Source organism: Branchiostoma belcheri, unplaced genomic scaffold (genome assembly GCF_001625305.1).
Source record: "Branchiostoma belcheri isolate BF01 breed outbred unplaced genomic scaffold, Haploidv18h27 scaffold18, whole genome shotgun sequence".
NCBI classification, from domain to species: Eukaryota; Metazoa; Chordata; class Leptocardii; order Amphioxiformes; family Branchiostomatidae; genus Branchiostoma; species Branchiostoma belcheri.
Window position 1 is genome coordinate 2,029,590 of NW_017803268.1, and position 22,997 is coordinate 2,052,586.

At 41.0% G+C, this 22,997-nt stretch overlaps 2 protein-coding genes across 4 annotated transcripts in view; one reads left to right on the forward strand and one right to left on the reverse strand.

Annotated features, from left to right (window-relative positions):
* The window catches only part of LOC109467414 (TBC1 domain family member 15-like), a 49,726-nt gene extending 28,770 nt beyond the window's left edge, over window positions 1-20,956 (reverse strand). For 2 of the 3 annotated variants that reach the window (XM_019765369.1, XM_019765371.1), the window contains exons 1-4: window positions 16,413-16,565; window positions 15,440-15,581; window positions 14,246-14,456; window positions 12,328-12,439 (exon numbers count right to left, since the gene is read on the reverse strand). In XM_019765369.1, coding sequence (XP_019620928.1) covers window positions 12,328-12,439; window positions 14,246-14,456; window positions 15,440-15,581; window positions 16,413-16,556 — 609 coding nt within the window. In that variant the 5' untranslated portion in view covers window positions 16,557-16,565. Of the gene's footprint in view, window positions 1-12,327; window positions 12,440-14,245; window positions 14,457-15,439; window positions 15,582-16,412; window positions 16,566-17,700; window positions 17,794-20,886 lie in introns of those variants that run through there. The other variant, XM_019765370.1, reaches the window with a different exon arrangement.
* On the forward strand, window positions 1,150-11,646 carry LOC109467412 (slit homolog 2 protein-like). Its single transcript, XM_019765367.1, has 2 exons — window positions 1,150-1,311; window positions 7,079-11,646. The coding sequence occupies exon 2, from the start codon at window positions 7,140-7,142 to the stop codon at window positions 10,881-10,883; it is 3,744 nt and encodes a 1,247-aa protein (XP_019620926.1). The 5' UTR covers window positions 1,150-1,311; window positions 7,079-7,139; the 3' UTR covers window positions 10,884-11,646.
* Window positions 20,957-22,997: the final 2,041 nt, after the last annotated feature.

Consider the following 22,997-nt stretch of genomic DNA (forward strand, 5'->3'; position numbering starts at 1 on the left):
CAGCCATTAATTCTACATGGACGTTTATAGGCCAGAACAGATTGCCTTGTTTACCTCCCTGGAAAGGTTGACCAAGGTAGACAGGAAGGAAGGAAAGGGATGGATTGCAAAGTTTTACCTGGGGGTCTTATAGGGTATTCGGCAACCCTGTTTATGCATAGTTGGCTGAAACAAGTCATATAGTGTGACATCTACTTATATCGCCTTTTGGCTTATATAGAAACAAAGTGTGATGCTTTAGATATAATTGCTAAATGTTTATTTTTGTATTCTCTTGCAACTAACAAATAAACCATACTGAATTTATTATTGAAATTTTGTTTTTGATACAGAAGTCGGATCATCCCAATAAGCTAAGGCCTTACGATCGACCAAAGCTTGTGAAAATCTATTTATTTTGTTTGAAGGTATCCTGTTTACAAACCAACAAACACTGTTGAAATCCTCACCTTCTACTAGCAAAGATGTCTGACCAAAACCCCTTCAGATAACCTTCCAGCAACACTTCTAATTTTCCAGTCTTTTCTACTTGTTCCAAAATCCATTTGTACTGTTTGAAATTATCCAGTTTACAAACCAACAAACACTGGTGAAAACATCACCTTCTAGCAACGATGTCTGACCAAAAACCCTTCAGAGACAACCTCCCAGCAACTCTAGTACTTTTCCAGTCTGTTTTACTTTTTCTAAAATCCTGTAACAGTGCTGTTACAATCCATTTGTACTGTTTGAAATTATCCAATTTACAAACCAACAAACACTATTGAAAAAAATCACCTTCTAGCAAAGATGTCTGACCAAAAACCCTTCAGACAACCTCCCAGCAACTCTTCTACTTTTCCAGTCTCTTGTACTTTTTTCGAAATCCATTTGTACTGTTTGAAATTATCCAGTTTACAAACCAACAAACACTGGTGAAAACATCACCTTCTAGCAACGATGTCTGACCAAAAACCCTTCAGACAACCTTCCAGCAACTCTACTACTTTTCCAGTCTCCTCTAAAAATACCAGCCAGCACATGTGGTTTCCATATGCCTGGTTGATTGACAGGTCAGCAAGTGGAAGGATCTCACCATTTCCATGGCAACAACGCTGTTCCCATGGCAACAAGGGCAGAAAGGGGCAGTCCAGAAACTCCCGATTGATGAGATGTGAAGTTTTCAGACTGCCACCTCACAGGCCAGGGACAGCTGCCCTGGGGTTGTACTGCAAGTCTGGCTTCCAAGTCTTGCATGGGAAGGAGAATTCCCAAGGAGTGATTCCTCCCTGGATTATTGAGTTGGATTTTTCTGCAAGTGCTGGACATTTGGTGAGTTGCATTTACAATATTAGTATAGCTGTAATATTAATTTTTAGAAGACACAGTTTTTGCTTTTCAGATATCTGCATCCACTTAGAGGTAAGTTTCTTGCTATGATATCAGTTTTGAGGTAGATTTTATGATTTTCTTTCAATCAAATCTTTTTTTACTTTCTGGCAAGAAATCTTGGGGTCTACGTGTTTAGAAACTTTGAAGACAATATAAGGCAAGGAATTCCTTGTAGTGAATCAAGCATTATGGTCTACTTTCTTGTGAAATTCGACTCTTGACTCCTGTTGTAGGTTTCATGCATCATAGATTTAGTATATACTATACTTCAATACATTAGTCCAAGTGTTCCTTTTTCTTTCTTGCTGTGACACAGACAAATAAAAATTGTTTCCATCCTTTTGTTAATTAATCACAGTGTGCAAGAGACAAATTTACATAGCTGATTGCCTCCAAACCCCTAAACTTGAACCAATATACAACCCAGACATTTGCTTTTTTATCTAATTAGTGTATAAATCCTGGCTTTTCATGATTTTGATGTTTCTTTTACATACTCTGGCAATGTATCCCATATACATTTTGTTTTGTAGTCAGATTTCAACTTTGTCAAGCAATTGATCCTTCCTTGGTTTGACAGCAAAGACAGAAACAATTTATGAGCCTTCCCTATCTAGTAATCTGATCCTTTTTCCTTTACATAACAAATTTTGTAGTCTATTACACTCCACTGTAAATGTATGTGTACACTGTAACTGTAAATGTACAGAATTACATACTGTTTCTGTGCAAAAGCCAGACTTTTAGGGCAAAATACATTGCCACGTGATGTTGTTGGGTTCGGAAGACAACTTAGAAATTTAAATACGGTAGCATTAAAGTACTTCACATTGTTTTAGTAACTTGAGGAAAGTCGTATTTTTGTTTGATCTGGCACATTGTAGCAAGTGGTGGCCATCTGGGGAAGCACTTTGAACTTGAGTGAGATAGTTGTAGTTCAGCTGACACAACTTTGCTAGCCTCACAACCCCTCCTTTGGTAACCTGAGATGGTTGGACATCTGTTTGGACACATGGTCGTGAACTACTGTAAGTCTCTTTAGATTCGCGGGGCCTAAAGTTCGCGGTTTCGGGAAAATGGACAATCCGCTGTATTTTTAGATTCGCGATTTCTCCTTGGCTATTCAAAAAGGAATTTGTAAAATGCATTTTAAGAATAATAAAAGTTCGTGTCCCGGCATTTATCTCCTAAAACGCGGCGCAAAAAATTGTTTCCTGCACCGCGCAAGGCTGCCTGCATATGCATGAGCTCTACACGCAAAGATTTTTGTCGGGCGGTACGCGGTTGACACGGCCAGTGCTATCGCTATTCGGTGTCTCATAATATTTTTTTTATAACAGTTTAACATTAAAAATTTTGATACAGTACTCAACCACGTACATCTGCTAAGAATAAAGTTGATTTGCGGTGATTTGTGGATCGCGTGTTTCGCTTGAACTCGAAGTCCGTCGTGAATGCATGTGGGGGGGGGGCACACTTACGCAAAACATATCCGCGGGGAAATAGATTCCGCAAATCTAAATATACCTCGGAAATTTGTAGACTTACAGTACCACTTCTAATGTGCAAGGAGAAATAGAGCCAAGTATATGGGATGAAATATATATAGACAGAGGTTCTTTATAGGCTATTTTTTGTGGGGGAAACTTTTACGACCACATGTTAGGAGATAAACAACAGTCTAGTAGGGGTCAAGTGGATTATAGTACCGATGATTGGTGTTCTAAATCCTGAAGTCATGGGTTCGAATCCCAACCATTCAAACTTTCTTAGAGTACGTCATCATAGGTAGGAGTTTGTTAGTTAGTTAGTAAGTTTGAGTCTTTGTTAGATGAGTTACAGTGTTTTGTTCAGGATGTCAGCTGCCTGACTTTAAAAGTTAAGAATGCAGAAGTCTTTTCTAAAAAAATAGAGCTATGTACCATGCTATAACTGAGTAAATGTGGATACGCATTCTACCATCAAGAACATAGCAGTATTATACAAAGGTTAAAAGTTGTTTTCAACCCATTTCTTGCTGAAACAGATGTCAAGACTTACACCCTATATCTAAAGGTTGCTCCAGTCAAGATGCTTGGATCATTTCAACACCCCCAGGTTATCTATAGCCAGGAAAGCATACATGTACTGTATCTATAACACAGGACCATGTGTTGGAGTGGGGCTGACATTATGAGGCCAACTGAAAGAGGGGAGATACAATCCAGGGGTCTTGCGTATAGTGATGCATACCTAAACTCAATTTTAGGTTCAGGTCCGGATTCAAGTCCAGAGGTTTAGGTTCACCTAAACCCATGGCATATACAAAATTGCATGTTGGCAACCTTGCAATGCTGTCTGGGTGAAACTTTGGCCACATAACATGGAGGCCGGTACTTGACGATGCCAGATGGCAATGTTTTCTTCATTTTGCAGCAAAGATTTTGCAATCTACGGAATGTTTTAGGTGGTTTGGAAAGAAAAGAGGTATGTGAAATGGTCTTTTATGGTAATAAGTCCAGACTCTGTTCTTGACTTTTATGTTTTTTGGACTTGAACCTAAACATTCTTAGTCCGGATCCAAGTCCAGTGAACCGGTATGCATCACAACTTGTGTACAACTAGGAGGGCTTTAGTTGCTGAATTGGATTTCTCATAATTTATTTTGTCTGCCAGGTCCAATCATGTCAGGTCTAGACAGGAATTGATGAACTTCCTGAAGTGGGAAGCTGTGAATTCAAAGGATAAAAAGGCAGGGCTCAATTTTTTTTTCTACGTACCTGCGCTAGGTAACATTGAAAATTACCTGCACAGGACAATTTTACCTGCACAACTCAGATTTTCGGAAGTAAGGACCATACTAAAACTGTTCACAAGCCATTGCCATATTGTCTTGAATTCTTCATAGGTGGTAGTCAATGCAACAAATAGAAAATCCAGATACACTTACATGTATGGATAAACCACAGTGCAGGTTTGGTGCAGGTAGACATAAAAAATACCTGGAACAGTTCTGATTTTCCTGCAGGCGCATATGCAGGTAGCATTTTGAGGCCTTTTGTTGAATAGAAAGTATAAATATCTACAATAATTTACACAATTAATTCTACCAGTTTCTTTCAAAGGCCAAATTCCCTAGTCAAAGACCATGCAATCTCACTCTTAGACACTAGAAAACGTTCCAACATTAGTCCATATAGATTTGATCAATGTGTTAAAAGTTGCCAATATACAAACAGGGGAGGTATATGTAGACTGGCAAGACACAATCACCCCGTCACAGGTCCAGCTTAGATCAGCACATTCCTGACCAAGCCTGAGGTGTCAAGGTCAACTGTGGACAGCTTTTTACATCTTGGTGGGAGGGGCGACCACAAATTGACATTGTGGGTCAGGGAAGAGGTTCTGTTAGGTGCTGACTGGATCTTGTCAAAGCCACTTGCTCTGACAATGCATTTTAACTCTTTACGATAAAAGATACTACCTTTCTATGAAATGAAATGGTTTTCTGTGAAATCGCTTTTTCTCTTAAATTCAAAATTCTGACCACACCAAATCGATGCACTTTGAAATAGTATGTTGACACTTCTGTATGAAATAGTGCTGCATACCAAACTAAACCCAATTTTAGGTTCAGGTCCAGATTCAAGTTCAGAGGTTTAGGTTCAGTTCCGGACTTGTAAGTCCGGACCTAAACCCATGGCATATACAATATTGCATGTTGGCAACCCTGCAATGTTGTCTGGGTGAATTTTTGGCCACATAACATGGAGGCCGGTAGTTGACGATGCCCGATGGCAATGTTTTCTTCATTTTGCAGCAAAGATTTTGCAATCTACGGAAGGTTTTAGGTGGTTTGGAAAGAAAGGGGGTATGTGAAATGGTCTTTTCTGGTAATAAGTCCAGGCTCGGTTCTTGACTTTTAGGTTTTTTTGGACTTGAACCTAAACATTATTACAAGTCCGGATCCAAGTCCAGTGAACCGGTATGCAGCACTAGTATGAAACTTAAAGGGATTGAAGAAATGATTGTCTAGACTGAAGAGTGAAGACTATGATTGATTGTCTTAGACTAGACAATGGAATTTTTCCAGACTTAGCTTCATGTAATTGTTGATATTTGACAAACAATAGTACTCATTTACTAGACCCCTTCATCCCACAATGACATTCAACTTCAGGGAGCAAAATGATGGATTTTCTAGTGTAACATTTAACCTCAAGACAGAAGTGTACATGTGCTGTACAAGCTGTAGAATTTTCTTTGCTTGCAAAGTTAGTTCAGTCCATTAATTTTCTTCATGAAACAGCTCACTCAAGAGATGTGCATTTAACAGTTAGATGTCAATATAAATTGGTTAATGTACATGTATTATATTCTGCTTTCTAAAATCTGAAGGAACAAGCTTTGAGTATAATCGGCCTCAAAAAGATGGACTACAAAATGGATTTTCAGAGAATTCATAACTGCACTGGGCTTCAGTAACACTGTATGCCTCAAAAGCAACCAGTTTGTGGTTGCCATACTGATCACGACTGACAAGAATATAGATACAAACCTGGACAAGCGTGGCAAGAGCTGTCTAAACTATTTATTACCTGGCTCCTAAACTTGACCCCAAGTAGTGATGCATACCGGTTCACTGGACTTGGATCCGGACTTGTAAGAATGTTTAGGTTCAAGTAAAAAAACCCTAAAAGTCAAGAACCGAGTCCAGACTTATTACCATAAAAGACCATTTCACATACCCCTTTTCTTTCCAAACCACCTAAAACCTTCCATAGATTGCAAAATCTTTGCTGCAAAATGAAGAAAATATTGCCATCAGGCATTGTCAAGTACCGGCCTCCTTGTTAAAATTTCACCCAGACAACATTGCAAGGTGGCAGCATGCAATTTTGTATATGCCATGGGTTTAGGTCCGGACTTACAAGTCCGGAACTGAACCTAAACCTCTGGACTTGAATCCGAACCTGAACCTAAATGTGGGTTTAGGTATGCACCACTAACCACAAGTTTTGCTTAGGCAGAAGATTTAACATCATCCCAGGCTGCCAAGCACCACACTCATCACTGACAGTGAGATATTTATCAGGGGAGGGCTAGTTACTGTGGATCCTGTCAAACAGGAGACATGGGATCTCTCATGTAACTGTTAGGATGTCAGGGGGACCATGTTTTGCCCTCCTTTTACACTGATGGCCACCAGGCCTTGTAAGAGGTCATGTGAAGGTGAGAGGGTGAACCGCAGGGCAGCACATCTAGCCACAAAATGTGGTAACTTTTTGCCTTCAGTTTCCAAAGGCTACAATATTGCTGGCAATGTCTAACTTGACTTGATATCCTAAACTTTCAGCTATAATTTGCAGCACCATATCTTTTGAGCAGAGTGAAAATTGGGAATTCACTAATAATATCTTTAAAGTGTTTTCACAATAAAAATCTCAGTGACTGTTCATCATTCTCATTGAGATGACCTTGAAAATAGTAAAGTCAAAAGTACTGCAAATGTTTTAGCATTACAGTATTACCAAACACAGAAAGCGTATTATATTGGTTGACAAGAAATGATGGTTAATAGTGGCATAGTTGTTGGAAAGTTAAATGTGATGCTGGTTTTGACAGTGTACATTTTTGTAACACAACATTTTTTTTTAATCAACGAACCAATGATGGTGAAAAAATGAATACCATGAAATTTACTGTTTCTTTTTATTTCCTTACACAGGAGTGACCAGCAGTGCAGTGGGAAGTTGTGTAGGCCTAAGGCTTTGCACAAAACAGCCAAGATGTGGAAGATTACAGGCTTCGCGCTGCTTGTAGTTCTACAAGTGAGCGTGGCGCAGCGGCAGCCCGGCCGCGGTCGGGTGGCGGGGTGTCCTCAGGACTGCTTCTGTTATCCCAACAACGTGGCGTACTGCCGCAACATGGCGTCCATTCCCGTGGGACTTAACCCGCGTACGCGAGGCCTTCTCATCGCCGACAGCTCCCTCACAACCATTCCCAAAAACGCCTTCATGGGGCTTCCGTACCTCATTGAGCTGAACATCACGGACAATCTCGTATCAAGTATCCATCCAGATGCCTTCAATGGGTTGAAGAAACTCCAACGACTGGATCTGTCGAATAACAAGTTCAAGACCTTTCCTGGAGCAGCTCTCGCCAAGATCAGCAAAGGGCTAACGTCTTTGAACCTCGGCGGTAACTTGATTGCAGGAAGTCTTACGGCTGACTCCTTCAAGGGTATGGAGGCTCTTGAGGTCCTGTACATGTACAATACCAACTTTACAACAGTCGAAGATGGACTGTTTTCAAGTCTTAAGAAACTTACAGTCCTGGATCTCTCCAAAAACAACTTCCAATCTCTTCCTGAGGGAGCAATCAAGGGACTTGACAACTTGAAGGAAATCATCATGTTTGGAAACCCTTTTGCCTGCAACAAAGACGCGTCTTGGCTTAGCGGCTGGATCGAGAAGAACCCACCTGAGATCGGAGCTGGTCCCACCTGTATGGATCCTCCACGCTTTGCTGGTTATGCTGCAGCTGCCCTGCCAAGTGCAGTGCTTGGAGGAGAGTATGAGATGGTGACGATAGACTGCACTGTGGAAGCCACACCACCACCAGAAGGGGATGGCCGCCCTCCTCCTGTCCAGGCAGCCAGCATCAAAGGCCTCGTCTGGAAGTGTCCGGGTACAACTGTCCTCAAAGCTGGTCAGTTTGAAGAGTACACTGACCTTGAGGAACTGGACATCAGTGGCAACGGCATTGTCGACATTGAACCTGGAGCGTTCAGTTCCCTCAACAAGCTCAGAGTCCTCTACCTTAGCGACAACCTGATGACAAGAATGAAGGCTCCAGTGTTGAATGACCTCAAGAGTCTTGAGATCTTTGACGTGTCTGGCAACAAGTTCACATACCTCCCTGCTGACATTAAAGAGCGTTTACCAAAGATTGAGTTCATCGTTGGCTACAACAATCCATGGTCCTGCGATTGCAACCTGGCTGCCAACATGGACTTGATTGCACACTACTTCCATGAAATCCCTGCCATCTGTGCTGCTCCTCAAGAGTTGGAGGGTCGGGAAGTGCGAGAAGTTCCCGAAGAGGCAATGATCTGCACCCCTCCAGTCATCACCTTCATTGATGAATACGTGACAGTGAAAGAGGGCGGGGACGCTTTCCTGAACTGTGAGATATCTGGCCTTCCTGTTCCACCTGCAAGGTGGAAAACTCCTGATGGCAAGGTGGTCACCATTGACGAACCGGTTGGAAACAAGGAAGTTCTTGGCAACGGAACACTTTGGATCAAGAGTGTCACGGGTGACGATGGAGGTAATTATGTCTGCATTGCTGACAATGGAGGTGGCATAGCAAGAGGAAATGCTACACTACGTGTCTGTCCCAAAGTCTGTCGCTGCCTGGATATTTTGACGGTCCACTGCTTTGATGATGAGGTTTCAAAAATCCCGTCAGACACACGTCTCTTCTTAATGCTGGGCACTGACCTGACTGAAGTCAAGAAGGGCCTTTTCAAAGATTTAAAGAACTTGGAAGAACTGGATCTTGACAATAATCAAATCTCGGACATTGAAACTGGCTCGTTTGAGGACCTCTCCAACCTACGACTGCTGTTCCTGTACAGGAATGCGATGGAAAAGCTTCAATCAGGCTTATTTAAAGGCATGACAAATCTCCTACAGATCTACTTGTCCTCAAACAACATCACCACAGTAGAAGATGGAGCATTCGAGGGCCTTGAAAATCTACAGTTGATCCAGCTTCACAAGAATCAGATTGAAGAGATCGGTGATGGTGCCTTTAAGGGACTTCCAACTCTTATTGACTTGGACCTCCACCTTAACAACCTCTCCACCATCCCAGGGAAAGCAATCTCTTCTCTGTCAAACCTGAAGCGGGTCCAGCTCTTTGAAAACAGGATCACAATGGTCAAGGAAGATGACTTCAAGGATTTGGAAAACCTCCAGATGATATACCTACAGAATAATTTCATCCAGGTGGTCGAAAATGGAGCCTTCGCAAACCTGCCTGCCTTGCAGTGGTTGGACCTTTCCGGCAACAACATCGTAGTCATTCCTGCAGGTGTGTTCAAAGGACTTGATGCCCTGCAACGTCTGGACTTGAGCAACAATGCCCTGGTGACCTTACCTGCATCCCTCAGGACTGAGCTTCCTTCCCTGAAGTTTGTCATCGGAGCAGGGAACCCCTGGCACTGTGACTGCAACATGATTCCTCTCCGAGGGTGGTTCGGGTACTCTGCTGATCAACCCCCTCTACCAGGCAGCGGACCTGTCTCTGGGGACCCCCCCTACAGGCCGTACTACGAGCCAGACCCCCTCCTTAACCAGGAGTTCCTCCAGTATGCTGGACAGGGGCCCTACCAGACTGTTGGTGGTGGACAGTATGGTGGGCAGTATGGAGGTGGCCAGTACGGTGGTCAGTATGGAGGTGGCCAGTACGGAGGTGGTCAGTATGGAGGAGGATACGACTACAGCCAGCAGTATGGTGCCGGCGGTGGGGGTTATGGTCAGCAGTACCAGTACGGCGCCGGCGGTGGCAGCTACGGCCAGCAGTACCAGTATGGTGCAGGAGGCGGTTATGACTATGGCCAACAGTACGGCGGTGCGTACGGTGGCCAACAGGGCGGCGCATACGGCGGTTACGATTACAGCCAACAGTACGGAGGAGGCGGCTACGCACAGGGTGGTTCCTACCAGTACGGCCAAGGCGGTGGTTACGCGCAGGGCGGCTCGTATCAGTATGGCGGCCAGGGAGGCGGCGGCTCGGCTGCAGATTCTGCATTCCTCGAGCGCATCCGGCAACTCCGAGGCGAGTCCAGCAGTTCGTCTGCCAACACTTACAGCTACCAGTTCTACAGGAACAGGAGGAGGCGCCAGGCACCGGGCGGAGGGTTCGCCACCTGCGCATCTCCGTTTGCGTACGCCAACCAGGACATCAACACCATCCCGATCTCCAGCCTTATCTGCGAGGCCATCCTCTTCGTCGAAAACGGTCTGGCCATCCTCGTTGGAGAGGCCGCCTCTATGCCCTGTAACATCACCAAGGAGATCGGCATCGGAAAGTTCTGGGTGACGCCACAAGGTACCGTGGTCAAGTTCGGTGGAAGCGAGGATCGCGTGAAAGTGGCTGACGACGGTACCCTGAGCATCGAGGCGGTGACAGAGGAGGATGCTGGTCCGTACGTGTGCATGGGAGGAGATCTGCCCGAAGTCTACTTCCTGAACTACGTGAAGGAGGTTACGACGCTGCCGCCGCCGCCAGCAACCGAGGCGCCGATCGTAGACGTGGAGGGCGGAGCCCCCGAATTCCCCGAGGGAGACTTCGACGGAATTCCCCCTGAATTCCCCGGACCTGGAGGTGAGGAATTCCCACCATTCCTACCCGGGGGAGAGGAATTTCCGTTTCCTGATGGCGGAGAGTTCCCCGACTTTCCAGAACTCTTTCCCCCCGAGCCGTTCCGTCCTGGCCGAGGAAGAGGCGACGTAAAAAAGTAGAGGACTGACATGACAAACTGTGAGTAACCCACCATCAAACAGATGTGAAGGAAAGAGTAAGATGAGAAACCAACACTGTTGTATCTTCCAGAAAGGTTTGAAACAATTGTAAACCTCATGTCAACACTGTCAAATCAAGGAGCTATACACACTTGAGGTAATTTTAGTCCAAAAAGTCACTGTTGTATGAGGATACTGGTAAATTTGTAGGGAGAAATCTGGCTCTTCAGAATCAGAACCACAGTCCAGACCAGTTTGTTTTTGACAAATTAACAGATTTACCAGATCTACTGCCAGGGTTTCTTTGCATTCCATTGATGTACAAGTAACAGACAAAAAATACCAACCATAACAGAAGTTATTTTTTTTCTTTTGACCATGCATTTTTTACTGCTTACTTATCCATAAGTGACCGGAAAGTTGGATCAGGTATAGCATGATAATGGTTGAGTAGCTGTGAAAATTGTTGTATTGGAGTTGATAGTATTCAACAGAAGTGTAGGCTGAAATGTGCTAAATTGTATATTTCTAGATACATTTGACCGTATGTCGCAAGCAGGACTTGAAAACTGACTTTTCAGTCTTCAGTCCCATTAATATCTGTAGACAGATTCAAAATAGTGATGTATCAAAAATAGGGATATGTTATCTTTTTTCTAGAAGGTTATTGTATAATCTAGAAGCTTTTTCTGTCACAAGACAGTCATGATATAACACTTTTGTCTCAGAGGCATTTTTGGATTAAACTCAATGTAATGTGCTGCATCTGTCGTAGTCTGTCACTTAATTATACTTTGTACAATTGTCCTCAATGCACTACAACAAAATATATGTTTTTCAGCTTCCATTCTACAACCTGTAATTATCCACATACTGCCAACGTCAATTACCATAAAAATGTCCATTCAATTGCATTCAACTTCATCACATAAACATTCTTCCAACACCATACATACATGTACGTCAACTTCTTGCAACCTATCCTGACATTCCGTGAAATCAGATGAGAATTGTACCATTAACATAACCTGGCCATACACAGTTGATTTGAAGCTGTCATGATGCTGACAAAAAAAATCTTTTTTTTTCATTGCAGCATCAGATTTTGGGTCTCCGAATGATGTCATGCCTGAAATCAAGTGTGTGTGTGGCCTTACAAAACTGACCCGAAAGCCCACTTTAGACTGGGAACGGTATACTGATGCATAATGCTTCGAAATGCTCCATCTTTAAACACACAGGCAGCAGGCCACCCGTGGCGTGGGATATTGTGAGAGAGAATGGCAGTAGAGACACTAATTTTTTTCTTGGGACACAATACTGTTCATGTTACATTTTTCTTGCTCTTTAGACCTGTGTAACGGTTTACCGACACTTTTCAACTAGAAACTGTTCATCAGCCATTCCCAGTGTACAGCAGGCCTAAACTTTGTAGAATACTTACTGATACCAGGTCTCCAGAACTCTCCCCAAACAGCTGCAGCTCATCAAAGGAGCGAGACAATGCCTCGGTGTCGTTTGGGGTGACCGTGAACAGCCGGTTGTCATGAGGCGACCTGCCGACAGAAGGGACATCAACATCCTGGACCACTTAAACATCTATTAAAGACGCTTACAGAAGCTCAAACGACTTTGGCAAATACACAAAAATCCTAGAGGTGGTGTCAAATACATCAACATTTCAAGTCTAAAATTAGACATTTCAACCACATATTATTTTGAAACAACAAGTGTAACAAACAGGGTGTAAAGTGTAAAAAAACATCTCCATTTAGTAAATAAAGTTGTAATGGACTGTCAATGTCCTGATTGACACTACCCATTGTTAGAACTCCCAGTCAACATACTCCACATTCTGAAACAGTACAGGTTGTTTAGCCCCCTTTATACTTGACGTCAATTACTAAGTGACTGTATGGGTGAGAAAGTTGGATTTGTGTGGCACTTGACTTTATAATTGGAATATGATACAAGTATGATGCAAAAGACAACAAAACACACAAAGGTGGATTGCTCATTCCTTGACAAAGACTGGAGCTTTACAGTCAAAAATTTGGGTAATTCCAATCCCTTGTGATGGAAATTACAGTTTAAACTGCTTCATAAAAATTGTTCTTTTTGTATGAAATTTGTTGCACGATCTGTCAAACATTTTGCCAATTTGCAGTTGCTCAGCAGTCACAGGCTCTAGTTACACCAGAAACGTCTCACTCCGAAGTTGCTGGTTCAATTCAATGGAAAATTTAATGAACCTGTACTGCACTAAAATATGAAGGCATACTTCCTCCTCTGTTGCTGACTACGCTGCCTCCAACGCCGCCGTGCCCCTGGTTGTTTTGTCACTGTTCGATGTTTGTCCATCTTTTGCTAAAAGGTTCATTTGTGCAAAGACTAGAGGGTATATTACTAACACTTGTTTTCCCCATGTACACGTACACAGATTATGGCCTGTTTTTCCTTTTGTAGTTTGCTGTTTTGAACGTCAGAAGCATCCATTTACACCACAAATCAATATTGGCAATTTGAGTGCCTGGATTAAAAACAGAAACAACTATTAGCTCCAAATTTTCTTACAAATGTACTAACTTAGCAGAAGTGGTTATGTCAATTAATCATAAAACTTTACGGAACGAATATTTCAATATCATTAAAGGAAAATTCCCAAATGTGAAGACGTTCCTTTCTGTTCGAACACCCCCTAGTTAGAAGTGGTATAGCCCAAGAGCTGCAGGGCCCACAACAGCTGTTCACAACAAGGATGTGCCATTTTGGATCAATAAAGGGTGTTTTGACCTCTTATTTATAAGTTCTAGCTCATAAAGTATACACGAAACACTGAAAGGGTCGGTAGGGGGGGAGGGGGTTAGTGCAGAATGTTGTCAAATCAACAGGTTGACAAAAATTGCCTAACTCAGTAACTATGTGTCAACCCATGCTATACCTAACTTGATGACAATACTCTTAACAGTCCACACAGAACAACTAGGTCAAACCCTTGTCCACATACATACACACTTATACATGCTATCATAAACATACATGCTATTATAAACAATGCCTCTACATTCCGTTTGCATTTTTGCCTGGACTCTAAAAATACGGGACACTGAAACTATCAATGAAGGCCAATCTGCAATGAGGGCCAATATTGCTTTTCAGATACCTTTGACCCAGTGTTGATGTCACACTTCAGAGAAGGCACATGACAAGCCTCACTGGGTCAGTCTACTGAGGAAGACCATAGTGACTGGTCAAACGCTCTAGGTGAGAACAATCTTTTGTGTTGAAACAAAAGTTTAAACTTTAAACATAAATGATACCTCCATTACAGAGGTAAGACAAAATGTACTGAAATAGCTCACCGTGTGATGCTGACAAATTTCTCCATGGCTTTCATCATGGCCTTGCTGCCGCCCTCGTGGAAGTGTAGAGCCGGCAAGGTCGCGCCGTCCTTGAGCACGAACAGCAGGTAGGACCAGCCCAGACTGGGGCTCGACCGGCGTATGGACTTCAACTCCGACAGGGAGAAGTTGATGGCATATCTGTTCTTCTTGGCATGGAAGTTCACCGACTCTGTGGCAAAAACAAGATGACTTGATGAGTTAAAATGCTGTACATGATAGCTTCAACTTTACAATCTCTGACTGCAAGCATGAAGGTAACAAAAACTGTAATAATACTTTCCAAACTTTGTCACACAGTGTACATTACATCTAGGCAAATCCTATAAGTCATCTGTTTCTGACAGCTTTCTTTTCGTAATATTACAATCTCTGACTGTAAGCATGGAGATAACAAGAACTGTAACAATACTTTCCACAGTTTGTAATGGATACACATTGTACATTATATCTAGGCACATCTTATAAGTATAAGACATCTGTTTCTGACAGCTAACTTTTTCGTAATATTACAATCTTTGACTGTAAGCATGGAGGTATAAACTGTAACAATACTTTCCACAGTTTGTAATGAATACACATAGTACATACACACTATATCAAGGCACATCCTGTAAATCATCTGTTTCTGACAGCTAACTTTTCATAGTATACAACAGTGTTCTAGCCACCATCTATCGTTCCATCATTTGACAGAATTTTGCCACTCATGGCGGACAAAAATTCAACTCGTGTACATGTAAATCTAAGGTACCATATAATACCCTTTATGAGAGATCCTTAGGCCACACCAATTAAATTTCTTGGTTAACAGATTTTCTAGAAAAATAATGGAGCAGGCGGGCAAAAAAAATAAATAAATAAAAACAGGCCTAGGCATCCTATTGTGGCCCAAAACGGTATGTTAGGAGCCATGATTGAAGTCAATACACCAGGCTGGTTCAAAATTTGAACAATGAATTTTGAACTTTTAATGATACCATTGCATTAAAGGATGGAATTACTGTAACAACTAGAAAGAAAAGGACTGTTTTCAACTTTTCAGGGCAAAATATGAGCATATTGCAGTTGATTCTGAATTTATTTTTAAGCGGGCAAATCCGTTAACCAAGATATTAAATTGGTGTGGCCTTACATGATAAAAACAAATCTTACCAGGACTTGCCACAGTTTCTGCGGCACTTCTGTGAAAGCTCACCGTGCCCCATGTCGGCTGTCCCGCCCCTTCACTGCCCTGTACCTCAAAATTAGACTCCTCTACAGCCTTCCAGTCTAGCTGGGCATCGAATCCACCATCCTACACCAAACCAGGGACACAGTTATGCTCTGGTCTACTCAAAACAACTCCAACTACATGTACTTACCTTTGCAGGTCAGGTCAGTCTGTTCTCATGTGATCTATGAAAAACTTCAGAATCATAAAGTAACCCCTTATTCCAACGAAAGCAGTGAAATTTCTTGGTTCTTCTGCCTGTGGACGCAGCCTTTTCTGTTCAGTTTGTGGACTGCTGTTGCCTATTCAATTATAATCATTAGAAAAGAAAAGAAAAAGGCTTGCTGTAATTTAAACATAGAAAGAAAAGAGAAAACCATGACCACCATTCATGTGAACCACTGTGACACCAGTCATGTTGAATTGAAGTCCCTGTGAGCACCATGTTTATGTACCAAAATTAAAAGTAAAGTAAAAAGGAAACCCAAATCCAGTTTTAGAAAATGTATTACTATTTCTGGATGATGGCAGTGCAATTTACCTTCAACCTTGTTGTGTTGGTCCTGGTCAACTCATATAATATCCTGTTGAACCATCTTATGTTGTACTGTCTAAACTTGCCTTGTCTATGTCAAGGTGGCATCTACTGCAAAAAGTTGTCTTTGAATTTTGATTTGTTTCTCAACTTTAATACTTTGACTTCCAAAATTCGGAAACAACATACTAGGTTAGGTACATGTACACAGTGCATGTAGCTACTCATAACACCACCATAGACAAGGCATACTCATCTTAACCTTTAACATGCTACTCTGCCATACTGTAATTATTAGGTACACAGGGGCATCCATAGCATGCTAAAGGTTAAGCCTACAACCCAACGATGACATCACATCCACGGATCCTGCCTATTACCTGACTGGCGAGAACCGGATGCGACCGGCTGTGACTGGTGGATACTAGCATTGGTGGGACTGATAACCGCCCAGTCAGGTTCACAGCCAGGGTCGTACTCCGGGCTGAAGTCCGTCTCCGTTTCCGTGGGTTTCCAGTCAACATAAGCCTCCAGACCCTAACAACATGTGGGTGAGTTATGATTGACACAGAAGCTGTGAGAGCCATTCCATTGAAGAACTTAAAAAGAGGAAAATCAGGAAACTTTCTTTCAGCCCCCCTCCCCTGTCATGTAGTTTGAGTACCCTATCTGCAAGCAGCTTTGTCAAGTTTTTAAATGGAATAGCCCTAAGAAAAACATTGTTATTCAATCCAGGTTGCCTTTCTTTCAAAGCTTCTTTGGACAAAGTCTGTGATAAAGAATCTGAAAAGAAAAACAAATGTGCATGCAAAATCATTGTTGTGAAAGATGAAGCAAATGTTCTCTGAAGAAAAACACAGGAACAAATGAATGCAGGGCTGGAAAAAGATGATGGGACACATATCTCTAAAAATGCTTTAAAATTAGCTAAAATCTGTATAATTAATGGTAATAATAGCTTTTCTAGTCATGTAACCTTAGGTCCTTCGACCCAATTGCAAGTCAAAATCCAAGAACCTAGAATTTTGCCTTAAGGCCTTGCTGGTATTCTTTGGCCTGAAAAGTGTGAATATCAATGATTTATGGGGAAAACATAGATAGATTAAGGTCAAAGAGCGGAGTCGTAAAATGAAATATCTAGAAGATTGGTCTGTGCCCCCAAATCAAATATTCCATGCAATGCATTTATTAGGCATAAATCAAATGCAAAAAGAGCATGACAGATTCATAAATAAGGCAGACATTGTATGCAATCATTAAAACATTATTTCACCATATTCTATTGAATACTACATAAAACAAAGTACAGTATTCAAAACCAATCATAACTTATATTCAGAATTGAACAGCAATCGTGTAAAAACTATAATAAAAAATACACATAATTGCTAATGGTTGAATACAATATATGATACTGCTTGCTTGAATTAGACTTGAAATTGATGGCATGTAATCATAAATGGAATACACAAATTTACAATAAGCTGTAACCAGCATGCACTTTGCAATAAAAATGCCATTATCTAATGCATTATCATCTAATACAATTCATTATTGTTACAATACCATGCATTTTACGGTATCGCCTGCTGTGCTAATGTATGCATTACCAACTGAAGAGATTTTTTATGGCTGGTATATATCTTTGGGTAATAAAAAAATCCTTACCTTCTCAACCAAGGAGACTTTTCCTGCAAGAAGAGTGTCATCGGAGTTTGCCAAGGCAGTGTGGATAAACACACCTTCTTTCTCATAAATAACCTAAGGGGGAGACAAAAGAAATCATTTCACAGTATCTAATAACTGAATATCATAATGTTTTATACATTCTAAATGTAATGCAGTACACTTTCGAGCTGTTACAACGTTAGGCCACACCAATTTAATTTCTTGGTTAACGGATTTTTCTAGAAAAATAATGGAGCGGGCGGGCGAAAAAAAAAGGCCTATTATGGCCCAAAATGGTACGATAGGAGCCAACACACCAGGCTGGTTCAAAATTTAAACAATGAATTTTGAACTTTTAATGATACCATTGCATTGAAAGATGGAATAACTGTAACAACTACATGTAGGATGAAAAGGACTGTTTTCAACTGTTCAGAGCAAAATATGAGCATTTTGCAGTTGATTCTGAATTTTTATTTTTATTTGCATATCAGAAAAAAACGAAGCGGGCGAATCCGTTAACCAAGAAATTAAATTGGTGTGGCCTTAGTGGTATGTTTCAATGTTGGGGGACATGACAAGTGATACAGATATTTCCTTTCATTATAACAGTCCTCCAAATCTTGTTTTTGTCAGGATATTATTGTATTGTCTGAGTGACCTGAATTTTTGAAACCAAGGGAAAGTTTATCTAAGGCTGTTCAAATCTTGTAATGCCCTCCCAAGGGATCGCTATGCCAAATATGATACAGATGAGCTGATATTGTTCCAATTTTCAAGCCTTGATATCATATGCAAATAGATGTACAGAAATATATATCTCAACCACAATAAGACATTGTGATTCATGTAGTATTTAAGTCATAGAAACTGACGTCACTGTGAACAAATGACTGAAAGCAGCTTATGACACATTACAACAACTGCCCTCATGAAAACCATGGACTGTGAGTGTGACAGGGTTCTAGCTAGCGTGAAGTAGCGTAGGGGCCCCCTAAGCTATAATTTTGACCCCCTACACTAATTTTCAATACAGCGTAGGGGCATTGTGACTGTATTTCTTTGTTCAAGAATGCCAGATCAAATATGACAAAATTACCATAATACCAATCAAGGATACATTGTACACCTTAGAAGTAACATTTTTTCCCTTTGGGTATCCCTCAAAAAAGGCTCAAATGGCCTCTTTTTTAGCTCAAATTTTTAAAAGCTTCCGACCCATCTCCTCTCGACATGCGGCCAGTGCCACTACGCTAAAATTAAATCCTAGCTAGAAGTAGAACCCTGTGTGATGATATGCACACACCACACACAATGTCATGCATGCATTATTTGATGACGTGCTTGTCCACAAATTGGAAGGGTGGAGAATTTATGGACACACCAGTAAATCTAACTGACTGCACATCAAAGGTCATCCATGGGTAATGTTAGACTCCTGAATGTCATGTCATCATGTGACATGTGATTCACCACTTCGTCTCTCAGTCATGTTACAATATGGATACATAGAGACACTCCGAAACTGTTTATATCATTCACAAAGGATCGTCTTAACAAAATAATATATGATTCGGGCATAAGAGAATGATGATTACTTCTTATTTCGTCCTGATATTCAAAGTTATAAATTTGTTTCTATAATTTTGGGAACGAAATGAGTTGAGGAAAACACGTAAACACAGCATAACAAACAGTCAGGCCTTAGGGATTTGTTACCAACTAAAGTAGTTACTACAAAAGTGGTTTCATTACAACCACGACGTAAGTGATTGGTCCAGAGGGTTGAACAAGATTCGTTGATTTGTATTTTTAATCTCAAAATGGACTGTTGTGAACAAATATGCATGAAAATTCCATATGACCAAAATTTGCACTTGCGCAATAATACAGTCTAGGGGTGGGTACCGGTATAGAAAATTCAGGTCCAGGTCCGGATCAGGTTCAGAGGATCAGGTCCAGGTCCGGACCTGAACCGGACCTGATTATTGTACAGTAGTATAGTATATCATATTTTGGCAAGCGAGACACAATTTCTTCGTGTACACGACACGGCCTTGCATGAGGCCGCTTTTCCCGATGAATAATACGGCTGAAATGCCAGCACATCCACAAATAATTTGATCAAATACTTAATTGCTGCGATCTAAAATCTTACAGGGTTCTCTTAGCGGGGGTTGTTTATTGTTTTGATTGGTAAAACGCAGGGTAAAATTTAGCCACGCCGCGGTCCACACTTCCGGGTTAAGTGACGACAAAATCACGTCGAAAACGCTAAAAATCCGCATAGAAGCATATATTTTCCCCAAAGATTCTTGAAACTATACATTTCTTCACTAGAATATCGATGTGTGGTTGTGCAAAATAGAATTTTAGCGCCGATATCGAACAAAGAAAAGTTGTTTACATGCGCGTCGGCTCGCTCAAGTCTGCCGCCTCGCTCCCTACGCTGCCAGCAGCGGGCGCAACAACCAATCAGAGATGCGAAATGCCGACACGTGACGCGGGATTGCGTCACAATGGGGGAGGGCTCGCCGTGCACGAAATGTTTTTGCGTCAATATTCAGCGCCGTGTTTCAAGAGATTGATACCGGGAAACATTTTTTTTTCTTGTTTTTGAACGCATAAACATGGATTTAGGCTGATCTAGTATGATTCAGGGTTATTTTTTTTTACCTGCCATGGCCAGATTATCTAAAGATGTGTGTGTTGTGTGTACAATCTACAGAAATGTACATCAGGTCCGGTCATCCGGTTTTCACGTTTCGGTTTTTTGGACTCGGTTCTTGAATGTTGTTCCGGTCTAAACCGGTCCGACTGAACCGGTACCCACCCTTAAAAAATTACAGTCCACTCCATATAACACCAAATGGGGACAAACACGTAAGATCTAAAAAAAATGTCCGTTCCCATAAGTGGGACCAAAGCAGGCTTCAAGTTATGCCAACGAAGGATTGGATTATTCTCATGCAAAGTGGGAGTTGTCAAAAATTTTGACCAAACAGATTGGCAAATGTTTACATTTTTCGAACGCAATTTTTCGGTTCCAGAACGATACCTGAATGTCCAAACTACACTTAATCCGATCTAGTATTTCTCATCTACACGTACATGTATAATGTACTTGAGTTTGTCGATATATTAACATAGAAAATGGAAGAAATAAAAGCAGAACTCCAAACTCACCCTTTCGTTTGTCGCCGCCATTTTGAACGTTTAGTGAGTTACGTCATCAACATGTGAGGCAACATCATCAGACTGTTCTATTATTTTCCACAGGTGGGGGATCTCCTAACTGTTTTGTATGTATGTGTTCATCATGTATGTCATATAAACTAAGATTTTTCAATTCATAAAACGATACAAAGTCTCAATTTTGTGTAAACCCTTGGTTACACATGAGGATATGAAGCTTTAAATATATATTGCTAGTATCGTTTATTTCCCCCTAAAAATAATGAGTCTAACCATAAGCTGCTGTTATGTGCCCTAAGATTCGAATCACTATGTCTTCTTCTAAAACGTTTTTACATTATAAAATTACATAGTCCTTTACTGATATTGCAATAATTTATTCAAACTATATGTGTAAAATATTGATTCTGTCAACATTTTGTTTTGAATACAATTTTGTTTATATAGAATATTTGAGGCTCTGCTCGTATCGAGCCAGAAATAAGAAACTATGCTTACGTCCAGGTCAATATCAAAACACAGAGGTCTGCCCGGAAGCGGGAACGTGGCTGCCCTAAAACACACAAGGTATGTTTTCTCGATTTTCTGCAAATTTTATCCATCATTTTGAAGTTTTTCTGGACTTTCGTGATGCAGAAGCCTCAAATGAAGCTCCCTCTGTCCGTTAATTCTGTTTTAGATCGTTATGCATTGTGTGTACGCTATGGTCGTGTACTGTTATGTTTGAGTGTTTGTCTTAGGCTGACAAAGTGTGTACATTTCGTCAATAAACGATGTATAAATTGACCACATTTGGAGTGGCATGAGCCAGTTTAACTTCAGTTGCAAAGGGAAGGTAAACAGTAAGCCGGGAAAACAGTAAGGACTTGGAAAAAGGAAGAAGAAGAAGAAAATATACATCTGGTGTTGATCAGGGTCAATTAACGGTTAACATTTAAAAACGTTAACGTTGCATTTAATTTTAGCCCACGTTGGTTGCAGTACAAGTGTTATATTACCACAACGTATTTGACCTCCATACAGAAAATTTCTATACTCCCCAAGATATTGTATATTTGTTTGCAAATTCCAATAAATAAATAAACTTAGTCCTGAATATTCTCCCTTCTTGTTGACAATGCATTAAAAAAACAATTGCGAGCAAAATGACTTGCAAAAATGAGGCAAAACTGTACGTCCGCTTGCATTGACAGATCAATAGTACTAGTATTTTTGTATGGCCTTGTTTGCTTTCGTCTATTGTTAAACATGTATTGTACTACTAGACATTGGACCTTGATAACTTAACGTTACAGCAAAAGATATGTGTCTTAGTAAATAATTAAAATTGTGCAGTTCTGGTTAAAAGTGCTAATTGCCGGTGCATTCAATAATGTTTTGGCTAACACCATTATTTCTTGGACCACGTTCAAATTGTCCAAAGCAGTCGCCTGGAAAGAATGTAACGAGAAAATATAATTAGCTTCACAAACATTCATCTGTGCTCTACTGGCAAAGAATTCACGAGGGAGTGCATTTACCCAGAATTACACCCTTTAATTAGATGTTACATGCTAAAGTAATACATAGTCATTTCAAAGATAGATGGACGTAACACAGTGTAATGGTATGTGAATGAATGATCTGTTATCATTGTAATTGTAGGCATAATGTATATGTATTACAGGAAAATTTGACAAATGGTCTTATCATTTGTTATTTACTTATTCTATTTTTGGAAATCTACTATAGTATATGCATGCAAGTATTGTATATCAAAAAGGCACACAAAACCAAAACCTTTATTCTGTATAGCCTCCGATCCGTAGCAGGCTTATAGAACTGGGGGTTTGGTGGTCTTTGGCCATGTCGGCTGTTTTCTGATTAGCCCAGTTCTAAAAACGGGGGTACTAGTAATTCAACCAGGCCGGCTATGTTGTCTATATGCAATCAGACAATAGCACAAAAAAGCTCCCAAAGACCCTGAAGAAGACCCCCCAAACCCCCAGTTTTTGGCATGCTATGGAGGCTACTATTTTGAGAATTGAGAAACTGTAGACCAGCTTTACGTCGTTCTATCGGCAGTGCGTGAAGAGAAAAGAAGGGGTCTAATAATAACCACC

Excerpts from the sequence above, each read along its gene's own strand:
- LOC109467412 (XM_019765367.1), top strand. The coding sequence starts at position 7,140 with ATGTGGAAGATTACAGGCTTCGCGCTGCTTGTAGTTCTACAAGTGAGC.